The sequence below is a fragment of the Zingiber officinale genome, chromosome 4B, assembly GCF_018446385.1.
Source record: "Zingiber officinale cultivar Zhangliang chromosome 4B, Zo_v1.1, whole genome shotgun sequence".
Taxonomy (NCBI): Eukaryota; Viridiplantae; Streptophyta; class Magnoliopsida; order Zingiberales; family Zingiberaceae; genus Zingiber; species Zingiber officinale.
The window spans coordinates 119,833,038-119,853,328 of record NC_055993.1 but is presented as its reverse complement, the minus strand read 5'-3'; the positions used below and the strand labels follow the sequence as shown (position 1 = coordinate 119,853,328).

The 20,291-nt window shown below is 34.4% G+C and overlaps 3 protein-coding genes across 6 annotated transcripts; 2 read left to right on the top strand and 1 right to left on the bottom strand.

The window, feature by feature from the left end:
* The first annotated feature begins 1,309 nt into the window (after positions 1 to 1,309).
* On the top strand, positions 1,310 to 4,191 carry LOC121976269 (ubiquitin-like). 2 transcript variants are annotated; one of them, XM_042528365.1, is made up of 4 exons: positions 1,310 to 1,457; positions 2,524 to 2,709; positions 2,837 to 2,879; positions 3,944 to 4,191. In XM_042528365.1, the coding sequence occupies exons 2-4, from the start codon at positions 2,527 to 2,529 to the stop codon at positions 4,003 to 4,005; spliced, it is 288 nt and encodes a 95-aa protein (XP_042384299.1). In that variant the 5' UTR covers positions 1,310 to 1,457; positions 2,524 to 2,526; the 3' UTR covers positions 4,006 to 4,191. The 2 variants fall into 2 exon arrangements, with proteins under 2 accessions (XP_042384299.1, XP_042384298.1); XM_042528364.1 differs by having other exon boundaries at positions 3,941 to 4,191.
* Positions 4,192 to 6,094: 1,903 nt separating this feature from the next.
* LOC121976268 (sorting nexin 2A-like) lies at positions 6,095 to 14,089 on the top strand. 3 transcript variants are annotated; one of them, XR_006110585.1, is made up of 6 exons: positions 6,095 to 7,054; positions 8,886 to 9,095; positions 9,191 to 9,445; positions 10,616 to 10,707; positions 12,897 to 12,983; positions 13,648 to 13,923. XR_006110585.1 is itself a non-coding variant. In XM_042528363.1 (5 exons), exons 1-5 carry the CDS (start codon positions 6,125 to 6,127, stop codon positions 13,729 to 13,731), a joined length of 1,566 nt encoding a protein of 521 aa, XP_042384297.1. In that variant the 5' UTR covers positions 6,096 to 6,124; the 3' UTR covers positions 13,732 to 13,923. The 3 variants fall into 3 exon arrangements, 1 of the variants encoding a protein (XP_042384297.1); XR_006110584.1 differs by lacking the exon at positions 10,616 to 10,707 and adding an exon at positions 13,960 to 14,089 and having other exon boundaries at positions 6,096 to 7,054; positions 13,648 to 13,808; XM_042528363.1 differs by lacking the exon at positions 10,616 to 10,707 and having other exon boundaries at positions 6,096 to 7,054.
* Positions 14,090 to 15,522: 1,433 nt separating this feature from the next.
* On the bottom strand, positions 15,523 to 19,830 carry LOC121976267 (selT-like protein). Its single transcript, XM_042528362.1, has 4 exons — positions 19,576 to 19,830; positions 19,409 to 19,479; positions 18,410 to 18,725; positions 15,523 to 15,786 (listed from the first exon to the last, which is right to left on the bottom strand). Exons 1-4 carry the CDS (start codon positions 19,759 to 19,761, stop codon positions 15,670 to 15,672), a joined length of 690 nt encoding a protein of 229 aa, XP_042384296.1. The 5' UTR covers positions 19,762 to 19,830; the 3' UTR covers positions 15,523 to 15,669.
* Positions 19,831 to 20,291: the final 461 nt, after the last annotated feature.

The window sequence follows — 20,291 nt, the reverse complement described above, 5'->3', positions numbered from 1 at the left end:
TTTTTTATTTTAAAAAATATTTTTTTAAAAATATTAAAATACTGCTTTATTATATTTTTATTTTAAAAAAATATTTTCATTATAGTATCGTTGCAACAAATATGGTTTAGCTATTATATATTGTATCGATTAAACAGTCAAACTTACTATTTATATTAAAATATTTTTATCAATTTAGTTAAAAATTATTCAATTCGATTAAAATGATATATCATAACTAAAACTGTTATAATCTGAATTATAATAATTAGGGCATTTACATCCTACTATTTATCATCTGATTAAAGAAATAAAGGTTCACTATCACATATTCATTTAATTATTTTAAAATTATATTATATTAAATAAATATATTTTAAACTATTAAAATTATTATTATTATTTTTAATAGTATTCTTAATTTTTAAAAAGTAATTTTACTATTTTTTAAAAAAATAATATTAAAAAAATGTTTTTTTAATAAATAAAATTTTAAAAAAATACACACATGGGCTGGCCTGTTTGCTTATGATACTATGATATTAACACTAAAGAGGTGTTATAACATTCTATTAATATATCTATTTAGGATATCCATAACGTTACATTGTTATATCCACCATCTCATAAAAAAATATGAGTTTCATCGTCACATACTCATTATAACAACATCCTTTTAACATTTACATAGGTCCCACAATCCATTTAATTATCTTAAAATTATATTATATTAAATAAATATATTTAGATATATTTTTAAATATTAAATTATTATTATTACTTTTACTAATAATTTTACTTTTAAAAATTTATAATTTTTTAATAAATAAAATTTAAAAATTAAAAAAGATATACACATGGCGTGAGAACTGACCCACCTCACATTTGCTTGAACGCGTTCAAAGTCTTGAATACTTTCAAGCAAAGAGTATTATAACACCTCCTTCTCAATACTTTTAATAGCAAAAAAAAAAAAATTATTATAAACACCTTTTAATATTTGTATTTTAGATGCTCTTATGAATGCTTTAATAAGTATAATTGTTAAAGTTATAATCGTTATGATGTAATAAAATTATTTTAACTTATTAAAATTATGATAGATAGAACACTTATTTATTAAGATATTTTTGACTAATTTTATCAAAAAAATTAAATTTGATTAAAATCGTTGTAAGACGTGTAGCTGGCGCAAAACGAATATTTTAGATTGTTTTGATAATTTTAAAAAGTTCATAATACAGTATTGTTGATAAATGACGAATCTTGTTAACAAAAAATAGTAAAATTTTCCTTATATTATCCATCACCACCTGTTGATCATAATCAGACGGCTGTAGAAAGAAGCCCCAAACTACAACTTCGCCGCTGGCCCTCTCCCACAGACCACCGATCGGTCCGCCAACCGCCGGAAACTTCGCCAGCCTCCCTCCGCATCTCACCAATCCATAGGCGGATTTGCTGCTTCAATTGTCAAGGTTCTTCCTCCTCTTGTTTGCTTTCTTCTTTTCTAGCCCGTGTTTGCGTGGATCGTTTAGCTATGTGATCCATTATCGCATCCTCTCCTTGATCACTGTGTCATCTGATGCGATCATCACGATTGCTTTCTAGGACAATTTCTTGTGTAGTATTTGGTTATACTGATCTTTGAGCATGCTTCCTTGTTTGCTATAAGAATTCTGCTATAGTTTTCCCACAAAGCCGACCTCCAAGTTCATTATGAACTACACTCATAGTGAAGCCTAGCTAAGAGCGCGTTTTAGAAGAGAAAAAAAAAGAATGGAAAATAAAGGCAGGAAGGATGCCCAAGTGACTGGATAGTAAATCAGTTCCCTGCATTACATCTGGAACAAACACTTGATGGCCCAAATATAATCCATTTTCATACCTTAGAAGTATGAATGACCATTGGGTGCTGTTCACTTTGTTGGTAGATGATAAATTTATGCTTGAAGATCTTCATTGCTGATATATTTATTTTCTATTCCTTATGTCGTAGAGATGATCTTTGAACGTGTTGGACTAGATTTTTAGTCTTGTTTTTTTGGCTAATGCTAGGAGAAAAGTAGAGTTTTTTACTGTTATTGTTAGGCAATGACAGTCGTGTCTCTAGTTAGATAAATGAAACTGTCATTAGCTGACAAATGGGACTTAAGCTATAGTTGAATTTTCTGATTTATAGTGGACCTTTTGAATTATGATAAAGGTCTAAATAATTATTTGTTCCATCTTGGCTCCTAGATTCTTCTTGGGGTACCACATGATCAGGTTCACGGACAGTAAATCATTCTCCAATCTAGTCAATTCAGTAAAGAATTGTCTATGATGTCATAGGAGCTTTTATAGGATTATTTCGCTTTGGTTAGAAAGATAGTTAATGAACAACTCTGAAGTACAACATAAAAAATTCCTTAATGAATTATATATGAGCATATTGGTTCAGCGTCCAAACAGAATTATTTGAGATGGTTATCTGTCAACAAACAGATTTAAAATATCTTTGTGATGTATATTGATGTCAATTCAATATTTTATTGGCTTCAGGCAATGTATATTAGGGTTAAGCGCCACAAGACAACATACTTTATGCAATGTGATCCAACAGATACAGCCTTGGATATAAAGCAGAAACTGCAAAGCTTGGTCGATCAACCTACAGATAGTCAACGACTAACCTTATTGACAAGCAATACCATATTGGAAGATTCAAAGACATTGGCAGAGCAAAGGGTAATACATTTGACTGGCATTTAGAATCCAATAGCCCCATATTTGGCTGCAGTCCCACTTCTCAATCAAGTATAACGAGGAAAAAAGGCAATTTTAAGCCACAAGTTTCTTGGTTGTTCTTTCACAGGTTGAAAATGATGCTGTTGTGGCTTTGACCCTTAGAAAACCAGGTATTTTATTTCTCTGAGTTTTTCAACTCTTCATATTCCTTTCTGCATGCATTTTATATTCTTACATATATTCAAGTATCTGTTTGCCTTCATTCAGTGTTTTGAACAAAAAATGGTTCTTATGTAGACAGTCAAGGAAGCATATCGATCTAATTATCATTTTATAAAGATAGTTAAGTGTTTAAGAAACATTCTTGTTTTCTGAATGAAAATCAATGGGATAATATCCATCTAACCGATCCCCAATAGTTAAAACATATAGCTTGCTAGAATGGAAGTTATAGCAAAAGCTGAGTTATTTGGACAGTGAGGATTGACAAATTTGGTGATTGGCTAGGCAAGATAAGAAGACAAAAGGCAAAGGGTATAATAGCTGATCCCCCGGGCATGGTGCAACAACAAAGCGTGTTCAACAAAATCCCAAGCACCCACGGTTCAAATCCAAGCTATGACCTACTGTAGGACATTTTCATCCTGTGGAATGAAAAATCTTGGAAATTGGTTGTCGGGCAAGGACCCGCTTGTGCTTCCCCCGCTCGTGCTTCCAAATTTACTCGGTGGGCGAATAGGGGGAATGTTGCCCACCTCCAAGTTTAGTTGAGCCCAAAAGCCCAGACACCTGGATTAAAAAAAAAAAGGCAAAGAGGGAAGAGGATGAGTCTAAAAGATTGAAGTGTGTTCATGAGTAGTTAGTTACAGTGAAAGCAAATATGGGAAAAATGGCTATAGCTCTACCATTATGTTACCTCAATGCGGATTATGTTCCTATGTCACTAAAGGAGAAATCATTCGTACTGCCTTGTGATTGTTTGTTGGAAGGGCACTCTTCCTTTGTTGAACAATTATGCAGGAAAGAGTTGCAAAATACTATAGGTTCGCTCGACTGAGGCATGTGCCTATGCAATAACATAAATGATAAATACATCTTTACTAGTAGTATCCGTTTGCTGTGCTTTCCTAATTCTGTTTGATTTGTAACCTAGAGCTTCGGTTCTACACATGATTAATCATAAACACTTGAGTTACACTTGCGAGTTCTCAAAATTTTGAATACCTTTTAGCAGACGACAATGAGTTCGAAGAGGTCTACATTGCGCGCCTCGAAGATTTCACCTCATTCTCTTGATCCAGACGAAGTCTTAAATTTCTAAACTGTGATTGAATGTAGAACTGTCCACTTGCTTATATCAATCAATTGCTTCTGATCTGTGTAGTACTATAATTGCTTGATGTACGTTGAATGCATGTGCCAATCCTCATTTCTGAGATGAACACTTTTTGCATGTTTTCAAGTTAGAGATTTCCAGAGCAAGCTTTGGTTTGCTGTAGCATTATGTGTTCTAAGTAGCCCTTACCGAAGTGTAATATATAGTTACACTGAGAGAAGATAAAAGACTACAATATTGTTCATCTATGTGCATACTTTGTAGAATATCAGTAAGGTAGTTCGGTGCATGAATTCCTATTAATATAGGATCTTGGATAAGAGTTTAGTATACGTAGTCTTATCTTACATTGTTGAAGGTTATTTTGCGACTCGAATTCATGATTTCGATGTCATACGGTAATAATTTTATCATTCAGTAACCGTTTTATTTTTATATTTTATTTTATTTTATAGAATATAAATAAAAAATAAACAATATTCTTATTTATTTATATATATCATAGGGTTTTTTATTTTTCAAAAATTATTAAAAAGATATCTGAAATATATATATATATTTTTTTTACATCTAGGTATTTGATTTTTTACTTTATTCGCTTTTACTCTCAATTTTAGCGTGGTTTTAATTAAAGATATATTATTTTGGAGCAATTTTAGTAGCTTTTTAAATTGAAGTTATATCATCTTAGTGTTACTTTGATTAAAATTGTATCATTGGAGTAGTAGCTTTTATTAAGGTTCCATTATGAAAAATAAAGAGGTATTTTAGATATTAAATTATGAGTGCGGTGTTAATTTGATATATATATATATATAATTATATATTTTTTATTATATGAATAATTAAGAATGTTTTTAAATTTGTTTATTTGAAATTTGAGTTTAATTTCAAACTTCACCAAGTACTCATATAATTTTATGATAAAATTAATCAATTATTATGATATGCTTAGGAGTGGTATATGTGACGTATCTAAAATTTTATATTATACCATAAAAACAATTTAAGTATTTAAAATATATATATTAAAATTGTATTGAAATTTGTATAGGAATGTTAAAAATAAATCCGGCCTAATAATCCGACTTGAGTCGGCATGAAAAAAAAATTAGATTTGGGTTAACAATTTTTTGGGCTTCGGTTTCGATTGGAAGAATTTTGGGTTGAAATATTTCAGTTCAGATCGGATTTGGATGGATCCGATTTGATCTGAATTTAGGGTTTAATCATGAGTTTTTTTAGTTTAAATCAAATTTATTTTAAAAATTAGAATGATTTTATGTATAGTAATACTGTTAGTATGATAATAATAAAATATTGAGATAAAAATCATTTTGAATTAGATTTTTGGGTTATTTAGATTTGGGTTAAGTTAGTCAGGTTTAAAAATTTTGGGTTGAATTTGAGTTTGGGTTAGACTTTAAAAAAAATTCCAATATGAATCTGATCCATTTGAATTGATACTTCTAAATTTTTTTATATTAAAATTATGATACATTAAAATTTTCATATTTTATTTTTTTTAAATATCAAAATTATAATCAAGTACTGCCAGTACTAAATAATCTATAAAAGAATTATTTGAAATATGCTTAAAAATAATAAATTTCATATCGATATTAAAAAAAAATCGATATGATATTATCAAAATTTTTGTTATATTAAAATTTTAATATAATGGTATGTATGGATAATAAGATGCGCAAATCTTGGTAATATCTATAATGAAAATTTATTTTCATCCATTACAAAATAAAATAATTTAGTATTTACGTATTAAATTTTAAGTAAAGATTTGATATTTAAGAGATGTCTTTAACGCTCAATGACTTAACAAGTTTTATTTAGTTATCTTTAATAAATAATAAAATAGATAATTATAATGTACAATTAAGCACCTAGTTGAGTCATGAGTGTTGAGACAGGATGTATCTCTTTCTAACTGGCTTACACCCGCAACCCGAATCCGATTACTCATCCTCCGCATCCGCTAGCCGCAGCGAACGCCGCCACGACGCCGTACTCTCCCCGGTTAATATAGAGGCAGAAGACAATGAATAAATAGAGACTGCAAAAATGGAAGCCCTAACCCTCGCCGGCGACAGCGAAGGCGAAGGCCTCCTATCGTCGGTACCCGCCGAGGTCAACGGAGGCGATCCTCTTCTCCACCCTCCTCCGGCCCCTGATTCCCCACCGCTCGCCTCCTCCACTCCCGTCGCCATCCAACCGGACGCCGCCTTCTCCCTATTCGACCCCAGCGAGGACGGTAGTTACGACGCTTTCGATTTGGCCCCCTCTCCTCGCGTCCACGAAGCGCCCTCTCGAGCCGGCCTATCCTTGGCCTCCGAGTGCTTCAAGATCTCTGTCTCCGACCCCCAGAAGGAGCAGGAAGCTGGCTCCTCCATCGTCCCTGGCTCCGGATCCTTCGTCTCCTACCTCATCACCACTCGGATCGTCGGCGGCCATTCCGAGCTTCACGTCCGCAGGAGGTTCAAGGATGTCGTCGCCCTTGCTGACCGCCTCGCTGAGGCTTACCGGGGGTACTTCATCCCTCAGCGGCCTGACAAGAGTGTGGTCGAGGGACAGGTAATGCAGAAGCACGAATTCGTTGAGCAGCGCCGCTCTGCCATGGAGAAGTACCTCAATCGACTGGCTGCCCATCCAGTGATCGGGAGGAGCAACGAGTTCAGGATATTTCTTAGGCTGCCTGGAAATTCGCCTTTACCCGTGAGTACAGAGGTGGTGCCAAGATCAGGAGGAATGGGGACGCTGCCGAATCATGTCTTTGGTGAGGCAGGAGGGAGTGAGGGTATGGTGACCCAAAAAATTGGCCAACCGGCAAAGGGAGGAAGGGATTTCATGAAGATATTCAGAGAGTTCAAGCAGTCGGTAACAAATGACTGGGGAGGCGCAAAGCCATTGGTGGTAGAGGAGGACAAGGAGTTCCTGGATAGGAAAGTGAAGATGCAAGATTTAGAACAGCAGCTTACAACTTCTTCCAGGCAGGTATGTGTTGTTTGCTTACAATTAGAGTAAATTTTGATTCTCTGTGCTCATATGGGTGCTCAATTTTTTAGATAATTTTTCAAATTTAACTTGATTAGATTGGCAAATTGATTATCTGCTATGAAATATACAATTTGAAGAAAACTAGGTAGAGGGTGGGCAACTGATTATACTATCTACTATCGAATTGGTGATCAAAACACTAGCTTCCTATATTGGGGCAAGTTACAAATTTATCAGTGTTAAAAGCTTAATTTGAATTTATTGGTAATCCAGTGTTCTAAGTGTAAGGGCATGGAATCAATGTAACAATAAAGGATTGCAGACTTTGATTTTGCAAGTGCGACCAAATAAAAAACATATCTTCATTAACAAAAGAAGCAAACAATAATTCAGTTTGTCCTTATTCTAAAACTTCCATCTTTGTGAAAATTCAGGTTTGCATTCCTTTATTTAGAAATCAGTATAAGCTTTCGAAATTAAAATGACTCTGTCCATTTTCAAGAAGTCTGGAATAAAAAGCCCACATAACACCTTTTTGCTTCCTTGGCAACATCTGTCAGCTGGCATCTCACGTTGCCTCAAAAAGAGTGAAATCAATTCTATGACTAATTATCTTGAACATTGCGACAAATCCCATATGTTATGGGTTCAGTTGCACACATTATCTTATAAATTCCATTGACATAGTAATGCTCTGCCAAACTCCACACAACTCCAATCCTCCAATTCATAAATTGAAGTGCCTCAACCTTCAAGTAACTTGAGCCTCACTTTAGTACTTGTATTACAAATGACAAGGTTCTATTGTCCTCAACTCAATGGACATGCACTTCAGATTTTTGTGAAGGAGGTGTGCCCAAGATTTCAAAATGAAAGGATCAAGGATGAGGTTTCTTGTGGTTTGTTGAGCAAGTTTACTTGGGTGGTTGGATAGACAACAAACCAGCAAAAAGGAGGGGAAGGGAAACGAACAAGAAAGCTTGTAAAATCTAGTTTAACATTATTAGATTCCTTGTCCTTTTTCCTCTTCCTTGTCTTCTTCCTTTGTACTCATCCACACAAGCGAATTTTCTATTTATAAATTTCGTAAATCAGCTATTGAGTATCTTATGACATGAGGAAATGATTCTACAAACAAAAGTTTGCCGATTCTATCAGTATTTATTATTTTCCTGCAATTATTAGATCACATGCACAGTGGCTTTCTTGGGTGGAATTTGATATTCTTTGTGAAGTAACCTCAAAAGTTTTTCCTTAGTCATGTAATGCTTAATTTCAAAGAGTGATTTAGATTACAAGGAAAGTATACTGATTGCTTACAGTGGAAGTAATTTCTTTCCAACCCAAACTTATTTTGTTGCAGAATATTGAGTTGGGAGACTTAGTTTAAATTGTTTAACTAATTTTTGTGAAATATCCTTTATTTTATTCACATATGCATTTAAATACAAAGTTCACAAACTTGGTTGAACAAGTATAATCAACTTGAAACTAAATTTAATTTTGAGTTTAATTCTTGGATTGGGTTTTGGAACTTATTTTTAATCATGAAATAGCTTAATCTGACCGGACTTAATTATTCCTATTTAGATCACATAAATTACTTTGGAGATGCATGTTTAAATTACCTCAAAAGATATCTTAAAATCCTTTACCAATGCCCTTCATTTTCATCTCGAGATGTTTCATCAGTTTGATCTGAAACATGAGAACTATCTATGTTTTGCTGTTTACCTGATATTTGATGTATACCATGCATGTGACCATCTTGCAGATTCTTTTACTAATATGAAAGATTCTCTTTTTTTTTTTTCTTTTCCTTCTGCAGGCTGAGGTGCTTGTCAATGCACAGCAGGATATTGGAGACACATTGGGCCAACTGGGGTTGACATTTGTGAAGCTTGCTAAATTTGAAACAGAAAATGCCACTTTTCTATCACAGAGACGAAGAGCTGCTGAAATCAAACAGTTTGCAACTGCACTTTTGAGAATAAGTAGATTCTATCGAGAATCAAATGGACACACAGTCAAACATCTGGTTCTAGTCCTTATACACTGATATAACAATGTCATTATTTGAAGTGGATTCTCTTATTGTTTATGCTCTCAAGTGCCTGTTCATCATTTTCACAGGATATTCTTCATGAATATCTAGGATTGATGCTAGCTGTTCACGGTGCATTCTCAGATCGTTCTACTGCGCTTTTGACAGTCCAAACACTTACCACCGATTTGTCTTCCTTGCATGCAAGGAGAGAGAAATTGGAAGCGTCTTCAATACAATCGGGGGACAAGTCTAAACTTCAAAGGATAGATGAGCTGAAAGAAACAATAAGAAACACAGAAGATGCTAAAGTCTGTGCGATTAAAGACTATGAGTGTATAAAGGTAAATACTGAACAATGAACTGCTTAGCAACTTTTGAGACTGCAATAATGGATTAAAGCATTTGCAGAGTTAAGGGTACATGAAGTAGATTGTTGGATTGCATGTTAGAGATGTGATATTTTTTTTCCTTGGCTGCAATTTGTATTATATTCTAACGTAACATGAAACCTAATCAAGAATCAGTACAAAACATCATAATTCAGATAACACTTACAGTCCTATAATTCAAGGTGACTTAACTCTGACTTTTATAGTTTCTTGGTGTTTGAATATGGCTACCATGTTGTTCAATTCTAATCATGCTACACTGCATATAATAATAATATTAATAATAGTCATATTTATGCCTCAATCTTTGGTATTGTCTGTGATTTTGTTACATATTTTGTGATGCTCTTCTTTTTTAATATTGCTCAGAATCAGATGGTAAGTGCACTCATATAACTTTTTAAGTTGGGAAGATTCACAAATGGGCACTACTGTCATGACTTGCTAATTGTTTTGGTCATTTCATCTCCAATCAAATCAGATTACATCAATTTTAGATAACGGTTCCCTTATTTTGATCTGATGTTTTTATATTAAAATTCATGTGTTTTCACTTTTGATAATGCTACCTAGATGTGTTGAATAGACGCTATCTGCTCATTTTAGTTACGGATGTGTATAACTCCTGCCAATTTCATTTTCTTGGTGTCAGCTGGACCTTAAGTCATGTTTGTCCATTTATCTTTGAAACTCCATTAGTCCAGTTACCAGCAAATCATTCCAGACCAAATATATTGAAGTGAATTACTCACCCACTTACCTACCATTCTGCAATATGCAATCATGTCATGTTTTGTTTTTCTCTAATCACTACAGTTTTGTAATGTCTTCCAATTGCATCTGAACAAGTCAAACATAGCACATGATCATGTTTTTGCCGGCCAGGCAGCAAGGTTGTTTTCATGCATTGCAGGAAAAATTTGATGCAGAAAAGAGAGATCAATATGAAAATAATAAGGCAATTGCGGGATAATGTATGCCATGCCCCACTTCATTGAGAGCTCCCAAATGCATGTTTTATCTCACCTAAAGGAATGCCCATGTGGCTCCACCATACTATGTGAAACGTCCTGGTTTTTTTTTATATCTGGGAAATTTTATTTTTTGATTGTACTAACCAAGGACGCAGAAGAACTTTATTCAGCAGTGAGGATGCTTGGGCAACAAAAGGTTCAGGAGTGGACTGGAGCACAGAGTGGAAGGCAGATGATTAGGTTAGATTGATTTGGTTGATATATGAAATCCATGAAAGTCCTTTGGCAGTAGGAACATTCAGAATTAGGAGTGTAATCGAATCGAGCTGAGTTGAACAGAGGCTCGAGCTCAAGCTCAAGCTCAGTTCGTTATCCCTAAGCTTGGGCTCAGCTCGAATTCGATTGGAGCTTTAGTTCTTAAGCTCGAGTTCAGCGCATAACAAAATTAATAGCTTCAGCTCAGTTAAAAAAAATTGGTTTAAAAATTAAACGAGCTTAGTTCGAGCTCGTTTAAGATAATTTGTTATAATAATTAATAAAATATTATTATATTTTTGGAAACAACCTCTTGCAAAAAAGCAGGGTAAGGCTGCGTACAATGGATCTTTTTCCGGGACCCTGCATGGCGGGAGCTTTGTGCACCGTGCTATCCTTTTTTTATATTATTATATTTATTATTTACATTATATATATATATATATATATATATATATATACGAGACTCTTAATGAATATGTTCGCGAGTCTTTGAACGAACACGTTCACGGGTCTCTAGATGAACATGTTCGCGAGCTTACGAACCAAATACTGTTGAGATCTACTCGATAATATTTTTGATCTCGAGCTTGTCTCGTTAAATTTAATTGAACAATCTCGAACGAATTTTTTTTCGAGCCGAGGCCCGAATAGCTCACGAGCAGCTTGACCCATTTATACCCATACTCAAAATAGACTCTCAGAATAGACTACCTGGAAACCAACCTAGACTCGGTGACAACTGAAAGCCTATCTCATGTTCCAGCCACTTGTAGGGTTGGGTGATTCTAGTGAAGCAGATGATCCCTCCCAAAATTTAGGGTATAAGTGGTAGCTCCAAGCGAAATTATGACAAATATGCATATTAAATGAGGAAGACAAAAAAAAGAAGACTTGGTTAGTGATAATAAAATAAGATAAAATTTATTTAAATATAAATGATGATATAGTAGAGATAGAGTCCGATGACGTAGAGGATCTATATAGCTGACCCCACCTAGTGTGATAAAGTTTGGTTGTTGTTGTTGTTGCAAGTGGTAGCTCCAAGCATGCAATAACATTCTTGAATCAATTTAGATATGATTAAACATTTTGAGGGAAAAATGCATAGATCAGCAACTCTGTTTTGGATGTTTTTATTATCATGCACTGAAAATTGATGCGTTTATGGAACTCTTATGAAAGACCAAGATCCTCTTATCTAGGTAAGGAAAGAACTTGGACCTGTTCAAGTTTTATTACAATAAACTTTCTCAATCGATCCAATGAATTCTCATATACTCTTTTTAGCTAGAGCCTATCACTTATGGCAAATTAAATAGGTTAAGGATTAAGTGTTGGCTAGTCACATCTCTCCCAAATTAACAGCCATTTGTGAGGAGCTTAGAATGGGAGTTAAAAAACATAAGGAATTATTCTGTGCCCTTCATGTTTTTCTATCTTCTGTTTCTCTAGTTCTTCAAGACCTCTTCGATTCTTGCATTTGGTCTCTTCTATTTATTCGATTTTATTAGTCGTGCTTTGCTATGCAAATTCATTCTTTTTCTACTATTTTTTTTACCTTATTGATGGAAACTTATGATCTTTTCTCTGCTTCGCGATTCTTTACTCATCTTAATTGTTCTTCCTTGTTGGACTTTTAACTGTTGGTTTGATTGGCAAAATTGTTTCAGATAGTATATAGCATGTTTAGAATACTTAATGTAAATCTTTATGTTTAATGTCCATTTGATTTGATAAAATTCTGAATCTCATATAGTTGATAACTAGCCCCCATTGGATCTCCTCCCTACGTTGGGATTCCAAGTTGCATCAAATTCAGTCCTTATTTGTAACCAATTCAAGATATCTATGCACACAACACAACTTCCATTATTTTTCAAGCCAAACTAACGACAAAGGCAACTAAGCTCTATGCCTGACTATTGAGTTCAGCTTTCTGGATCTCCTCATTTTTATTGTCAAACTTGATTGTGAAAATGGGCATAGGAAATGCCTATTCTGCTTTTAGATTTATACATAATTTTTAAATAGTATGGTTGTGAATGCAATAGGATGATCTGATTAAGGGATCAATATTCTTTTCTTTCTTTAGAACCGATTAGATTGTATTCAATCTAATCTTTCAGAGCCTCATGGGAATTGACCAACTGCTACCTGAACATCAAATGCAGGAAAACAACAGGAGTGAACTCGAGAGGCTAGACAAGGAGAGACACGAGGATTTTCTATTGATGCTCAAAGGATTCGTCAGTAATCAGGTATGCTCCAAAGAAAAAAAAACACTATAGAACAACTCCTTTTCATTTAGACATATGCATTCCAAGATGGTTTGAAGCGTGTTGTTTACTAGTTAAGCATCCTAATGTATTTTGCCTAGCGAGATAAAGACACTACGACAGTATATTTGTTCCTTTGCATTGGGATAATTATCTGGTACAAATATTCTTATGATCACTTTATCGGAATTTTATAAGGAATAATCTTCACAATGATAAAATAGCCTCTAAAATCAAAATTGACTCATCTAGGACACACGATATACTCACAGTTTGGTACGACTAGTCCGCCTGCATGTCTTTACTTTTCTAGCTCAACCTATCTCAGCCGCATGTTCAATTTGTTCAGTCTGCTTGCTTGACTGGTCCGTTTGGTCTAATCAATTCATTTGGCCAATCCTACATGAATTGGCCATTTTCCTGCTAAGCCTGATAGGATCATTCAACCATCTCTGTTTGACCAGCTGGCTTAGTTTGTTCAAGTCGCTTGGCTTGCTCACCTTGATTGGCCTGTCTTGCTTGATTGACATGGCTTGCCTGTCCGACTGGTCCAATCTGCCCATCCGATCTGATTGTTTCAATTGGCATGTCAATCTTTTGTTCTAAATTTTTGTTACTAACAAGCCGATATCCTCGTGACATTCAGATCATCTATGCGGATAAGATGGCAAACGTGTGGGCGAATATCGCAGAAGAAACAAAGGGCTGTTACACAAGTCAGGATAAGTAAAGTGGAAATCACACATGTATATTTGAGAATTGCCCCTATTCTGCACTCCTTTTTTCAGAGTCAGCAAGCCCCAATAAGTATTTTTCTCTCTGTAGATTTATTTACGCAATTTTGTTTGTGTTTTTTACTCTCCAGATTTTGTAGAATTTTGATTACTATAATTTTAAGTCTAATATTTTTGCTTCTTTTTCATGAACTGCATTTCACGGTGGATACACATATGTTAAGGTCTGAAAATTCGATGTTAGATGTCTGAAAAATTAAGAAGACACACTCACCTTACCTTTGCTCTTTGCTACTGGGGGTCCTCGTATCAGCCGTCATTTAACTTGTCTGCGAGTTTGCTTGTGCTTCCTGTTATCATTCAAGTTGTTCACAAGTTTGCTTATGTTGAGTAATTTTGTTTTTCAGAAAATGTTTTACATAAACAATATTTTTTTACTCTCCTAAAATCATCACCTCACCACAAGTTTGATTGGGTTGGAATTGACAGATCGAACGCGAAAGATTCAAACTCATAGAATAGATCGAGACAAAAAATCACTGTTTTGTGGGTTACTCTGTTCTGGTCCATTTGATCTGAAGATTTGAAAGCCAAACGAAATGAGTTAACTCCTAGAATCTCAGCTAAGATGTTGACAAGTTGAAGATACCGCCAAGAGAATTGCCAGTCAGTAGTGAAGATCTACCTTTGCATCCCTGTTTCAGGACTTGATACGACCAATCGTGCCCGAGCCAAGAGACTCACAATACATTTGGTACAAACCAAGAGACAAAAATTGCCATCCTAAGTAATTAAGATGTACACAACTTAAATGAGAATGATTCGTGAGTAGTTAAGATAAACACGACTTAAACGAGAATGATGACGATACTATAAGACTGGAATTACTAGTGATATAGTTTAAAGTTTTGAATTTCTATACTTGTTTTCTAAAAATTTTAAGGAAAAAACTACATAGGAAGCAAACTAGAAGCACAAACCAGAGGAGATATCTTGAAGTAGACAAATGTGTAGGCGAGAAGTAAACAAATATTATAACAGTTATGATTTTGTAACTGCTATTATAATTATAGCAGCTACAGATATGTAATTACTATAACGTAAATGGTATTGAACATAATCAATTCAAGCTGTAACAGCTATGGATTGTAATTGTACAACATGAATGTTGTTGAAGATGATAAATTTGAGTTGTAACAACTAAAATTTTGTGTTACAATATAAATGTTAGATGAATAAATCAAATTTAAATTATAACTATAAAATCGTAATTACTACAACCAACATGTTATAGCAATTATGAAATTAGTTTTCATGTTATTGAACATGTCAAATCTGCTCGAACGGTTTTCAGGGTCAAAAAGTCAAAATCAATCAAACAGTACACTTAAGGCAATTGTGTAATTTTATAGGGAGTTGGTGAGGTGGGGCAGGGCGCCCTTTTAATATACAAAAATAAAAAAAGAATGCCTTTTGATGATTTTTATAAAAAACAGGATGCCCATTATTGCCCAACTATATATGAAGCAAACTAGAAGCACAAACAAGAGAAGTCTAGAAGTAAACAAATAAATGATAACCCTAGAAGGGATATGTTAATAGCAGGAAAATAACACCACATGAGGTAGACCAGACTAGACCTTATTGGCTACACCACATGAGGTAGACCAGACTAGACCTGATTAGCTCCTTTCCGGTCCATCGGTCAGATCTATCCGGTTTGACACAGTCCATGGGTTTTAACCTAAGCTTTAATCACTTGTAAGCATGGAAGATGATGCATTTTCTAAACAATTATTCCAGAATAGAAACAAGTGTAAGAAACTAACATTATGCAGTAGCGTGATAAATCTCTGAAGTCGAGAATTTATGTTACATCCACATTAGTGAGTTTTGGCCCTTCTCGATCAGGCGGTTATTGTATGCAAGAATCATTACAATACAACTCTTCCGGGGTTGCTTCCAAATGAAGAACCAGGTAGTCTCTTTTCAATTAAGTCCTTCAGCTCATACTCGCTGGGGAATCTCTGCTCTTGCAGTTTCGAGAAGACCTGCAAGGTTAAAAAGTTCATGTTTGTTGGCTCCAAAAGCATACATACAGAAGAAAGAGTAACAAAAGCATTAATAACTTGAATCAAAGTGATAAACAGGTTCGTGAATTGTTCTATGAAAAAATGGATGATCTTGTGGTTTCAAAATTACTGGAAATGGAATAGAAGGCTTGGAAGTAGTTACTAATTTGTCAAGGTTAACTCTGAATTTAATCAATTCATTGAGTTAGGAGGATAGTAAGAATCAGTTCAAGTAAATGACTTCTCTCAAGAACAATTTTCTCTCTCCAGTTTTAAGCTATCTTTCTAGTCTCACCAAAAAAACTTGAAATTATCAATTTTCTATTTTAACACCAAATCAATCTACGAAACAAAGAGATCAAAAGTAAAATAAAATAAAAATACAAGTTAAAAAAAATTAACGAAATCTGACAGCATATAAACAAGGCAAATTCAAGCTCCTGATAACTAAGAAAATGCAGAAATAACATGCTTCTGGTAATCATCATAAATGTGCAAGTGACTAGAATGGCAAATAAGTCATAAATGTCAATTATCCAAAAATAAAGGTAAAAAAGTAACTTCTAAACTAAATTGATCATGCTGTAGTTTAATAAATAAAACTATTATTTTTTTTTTTCAAAAAACATGAATAGGATATTGAAATATATGATGAACAAATATATAGCAGCTAAATTTAACATGAATAAAAGTTGCATGGATTACAAAATTCATTGTCCGTATTAAATTTCTGTAGCAACCCCAGAACAGGAAACCTATGCAAGTAAAAAGTTATGCTAAAAAAGGAAATCGACAAAGATAATATAAGCGGCTTTTGGAGTCTCCTAAAAATATATGAGACATTTTTGTTGAATTTATTTCGTAAGATTGAGGATGACTAACCATAACACAAAAAGGGATGAGAATGCTTAAATGATGCCTAGTGTTACTTGGATAAACAAAATAAAAGCTCATATTCATAAGCAATTTAGGTGATTCCTAACTAACGATGAAATCTAAGCAAATCAATTAGTATGGGCACGTTCAAGACAAAGGAAGATAAGGTTTGTTGGGGCAGATGGATCAATTAGAACTGAAGAAACATGCTAAGTCTAGGCTCAATAGACAAGATTAACTAACCTAGCATAGTTAGGAACAAAACTCATAGTTGGGGCAGAGTATATGAATATGTTACGAGATGTAATCAAATATATAATCTCCAAAGTGTAAACATAGCTCTTGTTTCTCATGCCACCAATACCTAAGGACATGTCACAATAATATTAAATACAACAACCAAGTTTTCTCTCATTAGGTGAGCTCGGCTATATAGATCCTTTTACGCCAACATTTTATCCCCTACTATATCATCATCTATATTTAAATAAATTGTATCATATTTTATCGCTGCTATCTAATTTTTCTTTGGTATTTTTCTTCCTCGTTTAATGTGTTTATTTATTATATTTTCACATAGTCTAATTAGAACATTTATTGATTATCTAAGTATACATCCATATTATCTTAAACGTGTCTTCTGGAGTTTTTCCTCACTAGATGCAACCTCAACTTTCTCTTTAATATTCTCATTTCTTATCCTGTCCATCCTCATATGTCTACACATCCAACTTAATATCCTTATCTTTGTGACTCTCATCTTTTGCTCTTGTACTCGAGTTATAGTTTAACATTTAATTTCATATAATATAGCAAGTCTAACCGCCATTTTATAGAACTTCTCTTTAAGTTTTAGAGGTACTTTACAATTACAAAAAACATCTAATGCTTTGCTCTATTTTAACCATCCTGCTTGTATTCTATATCAACCTCTGTTTCACAATATTGTTAAATGGTGAAAAAAAAATTGAACAATGCACTTAGATTGATGAATGTGAAATTTAGAGTAGGGATGATAGGTTATTCTGCACCATTCAACCTACATCTGCAAAGACTTGCCTCGACCCAACCAAACTCAGATCATCCTACCACACCCCAAAACAAAAAACAAGGCAAGAATGAGATTAAAAATCTAGCCCACATATGTGAGGGGCATGTATGGGAGAGAATTTTTATGTCCCACCCTATCCTGTCCTGTTTATCCACTTAAATTTAATTTATATATTTCATAGAAAGGGGAGGGAGCAACGGTAAAATTATTGTTGTGTGACCTAGTGGTCACGAGTTCAAGTCGTGAAAACAATTTCTTGCAATACATGTTAAGACTATATACAATAGACCCTTCCCTAGGACTCCGCATTGACAAGAATTTCATGCACCAAACTGCCCTTTTATTTCATAGATAAAATATATTTTATATTATATGATATTATCTCACCCACAAACCACACTGCTTCCTATATAGGGCAAGGATGGAAATTAGAAACCGCCTTGCCCTACTACATAGCCATCCCTAGTTTAGAAGGGGTGGGGAGTCAAAGACAATTTTCTACATTGCATTAAGTCCAAGTTTTATCCCAAAAAAAAAAAAGAAGTCAAGCATAACAATAAGATGTGAAATGCATCAGAAATGCATTGATTTGAGTGGCAAATGCACACACACAATGAAGAATTTGTTTAAGGCAAGTTAATTGGTCAAAACAACACATGTTAAATATTTTCTTACCAATGCACCATCACAATAAACTTCAAATGCACCAGAACTCTGCAGAGAGGATTGCAAGAAATTGCCAAGTAGCCATGCTGACGCCATGGAGCCAAATCTATTGGCACGCAAAGTATAGTACCATGGTGGTGGAACCATGCCTAATCTAGGGAATATCTGATCACCTGCTGCTATAACTGCAACAACTCCTATTTGAAGAACAGGAACAACTTTGCTCAGCACGCGCTTTGGGAAAGCTGGTGGGTAATTAGATAATACTACGTCAATCCCAGGAAAAAAGGTTTCCAGCATTTTCTTCATTGTCATTGCAGTACCCCTGAAACAGAGTATTGTATATATCACGAATTTATCATAAATGAAAATTTCAAATTCTCCTGTGGATTAAATGATGATCCAATGAAAAATAGCTTGTCAGTGGAAATCCTTTGGTTGAAAACAAGTAAAAAGAAGCAAAGTTTTGTTACATCTAGAATGTTAGTTTAAGAGCATAAAAGAAAATTTGCATCCTCCTCCATAAGCAAAGTCGGCAAGGAAATTTATATAAAAGACAGCATTTCAAGCAAGTAAGGTATTGTTATATTCTTTGTGAAAGGAAATAGAGGAACATTAACATGAAATCTTTGTGACTTGGCTCAGAGAAGTGCATATAACACATGTAGCCAAAAATTCTGCTTGATTACTTAATGCTTTTTGATTGCTATCAAGCACCAACAACTATCATGAAAGTGATCCACCAAAATAATGAATACAACAACTCTTACATACAATGTTCTGAACTTTTCCACCAAGGATGTGTCATGTATGTCTATCAATGCGCAACATTTCTCACTAGTTGAAACATATAAAAAAAACTGATACTAAGTCTAGTTTTCTGATTAATAATGGGTAATAAATGCATCAATTTTTTCAGGATATGGAAAACAATTGTGCTATTTTTTTGGAGAACATAGTTCAAACAATCGAAAAGAAGATAAAAAATAGAAGGACAAGAATCGTTACTTGTAAGAACAGGAAACACAGAACTTCAGGTCAACCCTAGTGCCATAACCAAGCCCGCCGATCAGGGGAGTCTGCATATATGAAGCAAAACGCAGATCAATCAGTCGACGCACACGATTATTTAGGTTCCAAACAAAAAAAAAAAGGCAACTGATGGGAACATTTACCTGCGAGTTGGTGGGGAAATCGGGGATCTGGGTATGGACGTGAGGCGGGTGTTGATGGTGGTGGTGGTGGAGGCGCGAGGAGTGTTTGGGAGGAGGCGGTGGAGGCGGGGCGGAGAAGAGATTGACGACGTCGGAGAAGAAGAGGAGGATGGGAAAACCTACGAGGAGAAGTTGGAGCCGATCCATCGATGGCGATCCGCGCGAGAGAGCGAGCGACGACTTGTTTCGGCGAAGAACGGGAGAAAAATCAGAGAGGGGCCCTTGCATTATAAAGGAGGAATGTTAATATCAATGAGCACCTCAAATTTTGAACTATCGCAATTTTGTTGATTTCTCCTAAATATTGGAGGAAAATGTAAAGTGATCAAAATGAAAATATTTTTTTTTGAAAGTATGATATCCGAAAAGAAAGTTCGGATTAAATACATTTTCCTAAGAACACTCTTATTATTATTGAAAGACCTCTCCGTTTAAAAAAATATAGTCAAAAAATACTTTATATCTCGAAAATATTTTTATTTCAATTTGGCTCGCCCCCGCGGATGTAATGCATCTATGAAGCACTCAAAAGGAGCCGTAACAGAATTACGTTTCAAATCTCAAACAGGATGACAATCTTAAAAATCGACTTTTAAATGTGCACACGCTATGCTCCAAATTTATCCAAATACTTGTAGAAGATGAATACTTTCACCAACAGAAATTAATTGCCATCA

Bases quoted from the DNA above. Each gene is read 5' to 3' on its own strand.
- LOC121976269 (XM_042528364.1), top strand. From the start codon at position 2,527: ATGTATATTAGGGTTAAGCGCCACAAGACAACATACTTTATGCAATGT. The intron at 2,710-2,836 runs GTAATACATTTG...GTTCTTTCACAG, and splicing joins AGACATTGGCAGAGCAAAGG to GTTGAAAATGATGCTGTTGT. The intron at 2,880-3,940 runs GTATTTTATTTC...AATACCTTTTAG, and splicing joins TTTGACCCTTAGAAAACCAG to CAGACGACAATGAGTTCGAA.
- LOC121976268 (XM_042528363.1), top strand. From the start codon at position 6,125: ATGGAAGCCCTAACCCTCGCCGGCGACAGCGAAGGCGAAGGCCTCCTA. The intron at 7,055-8,885 runs GTATGTGTTGTT...TTCCTTCTGCAG, and splicing joins TTACAACTTCTTCCAGGCAG to GCTGAGGTGCTTGTCAATGC. The intron at 12,984-13,647 runs GTATGCTCCAAA...CGTGACATTCAG, and splicing joins AAGGATTCGTCAGTAATCAG to ATCATCTATGCGGATAAGAT.
- LOC121976267 (XM_042528362.1), bottom strand. From the start codon at position 19,761: ATGGATCGGCTCCAACTTCTCCTCGTAGGTTTTCCCATCCTCCTCTTC. The intron at 19,480-19,575 runs GTAAATGTTCCC...TCATATATGCAG, and splicing joins ATTTCCCCACCAACTCGCAG to ACTCCCCTGATCGGCGGGCT. The intron at 18,726-19,408 runs GTAACGATTCTT...ACTCTGTTTCAG, and splicing joins TGTGTTTCCTGTTCTTACAA to GGGTACTGCAATGACAATGA.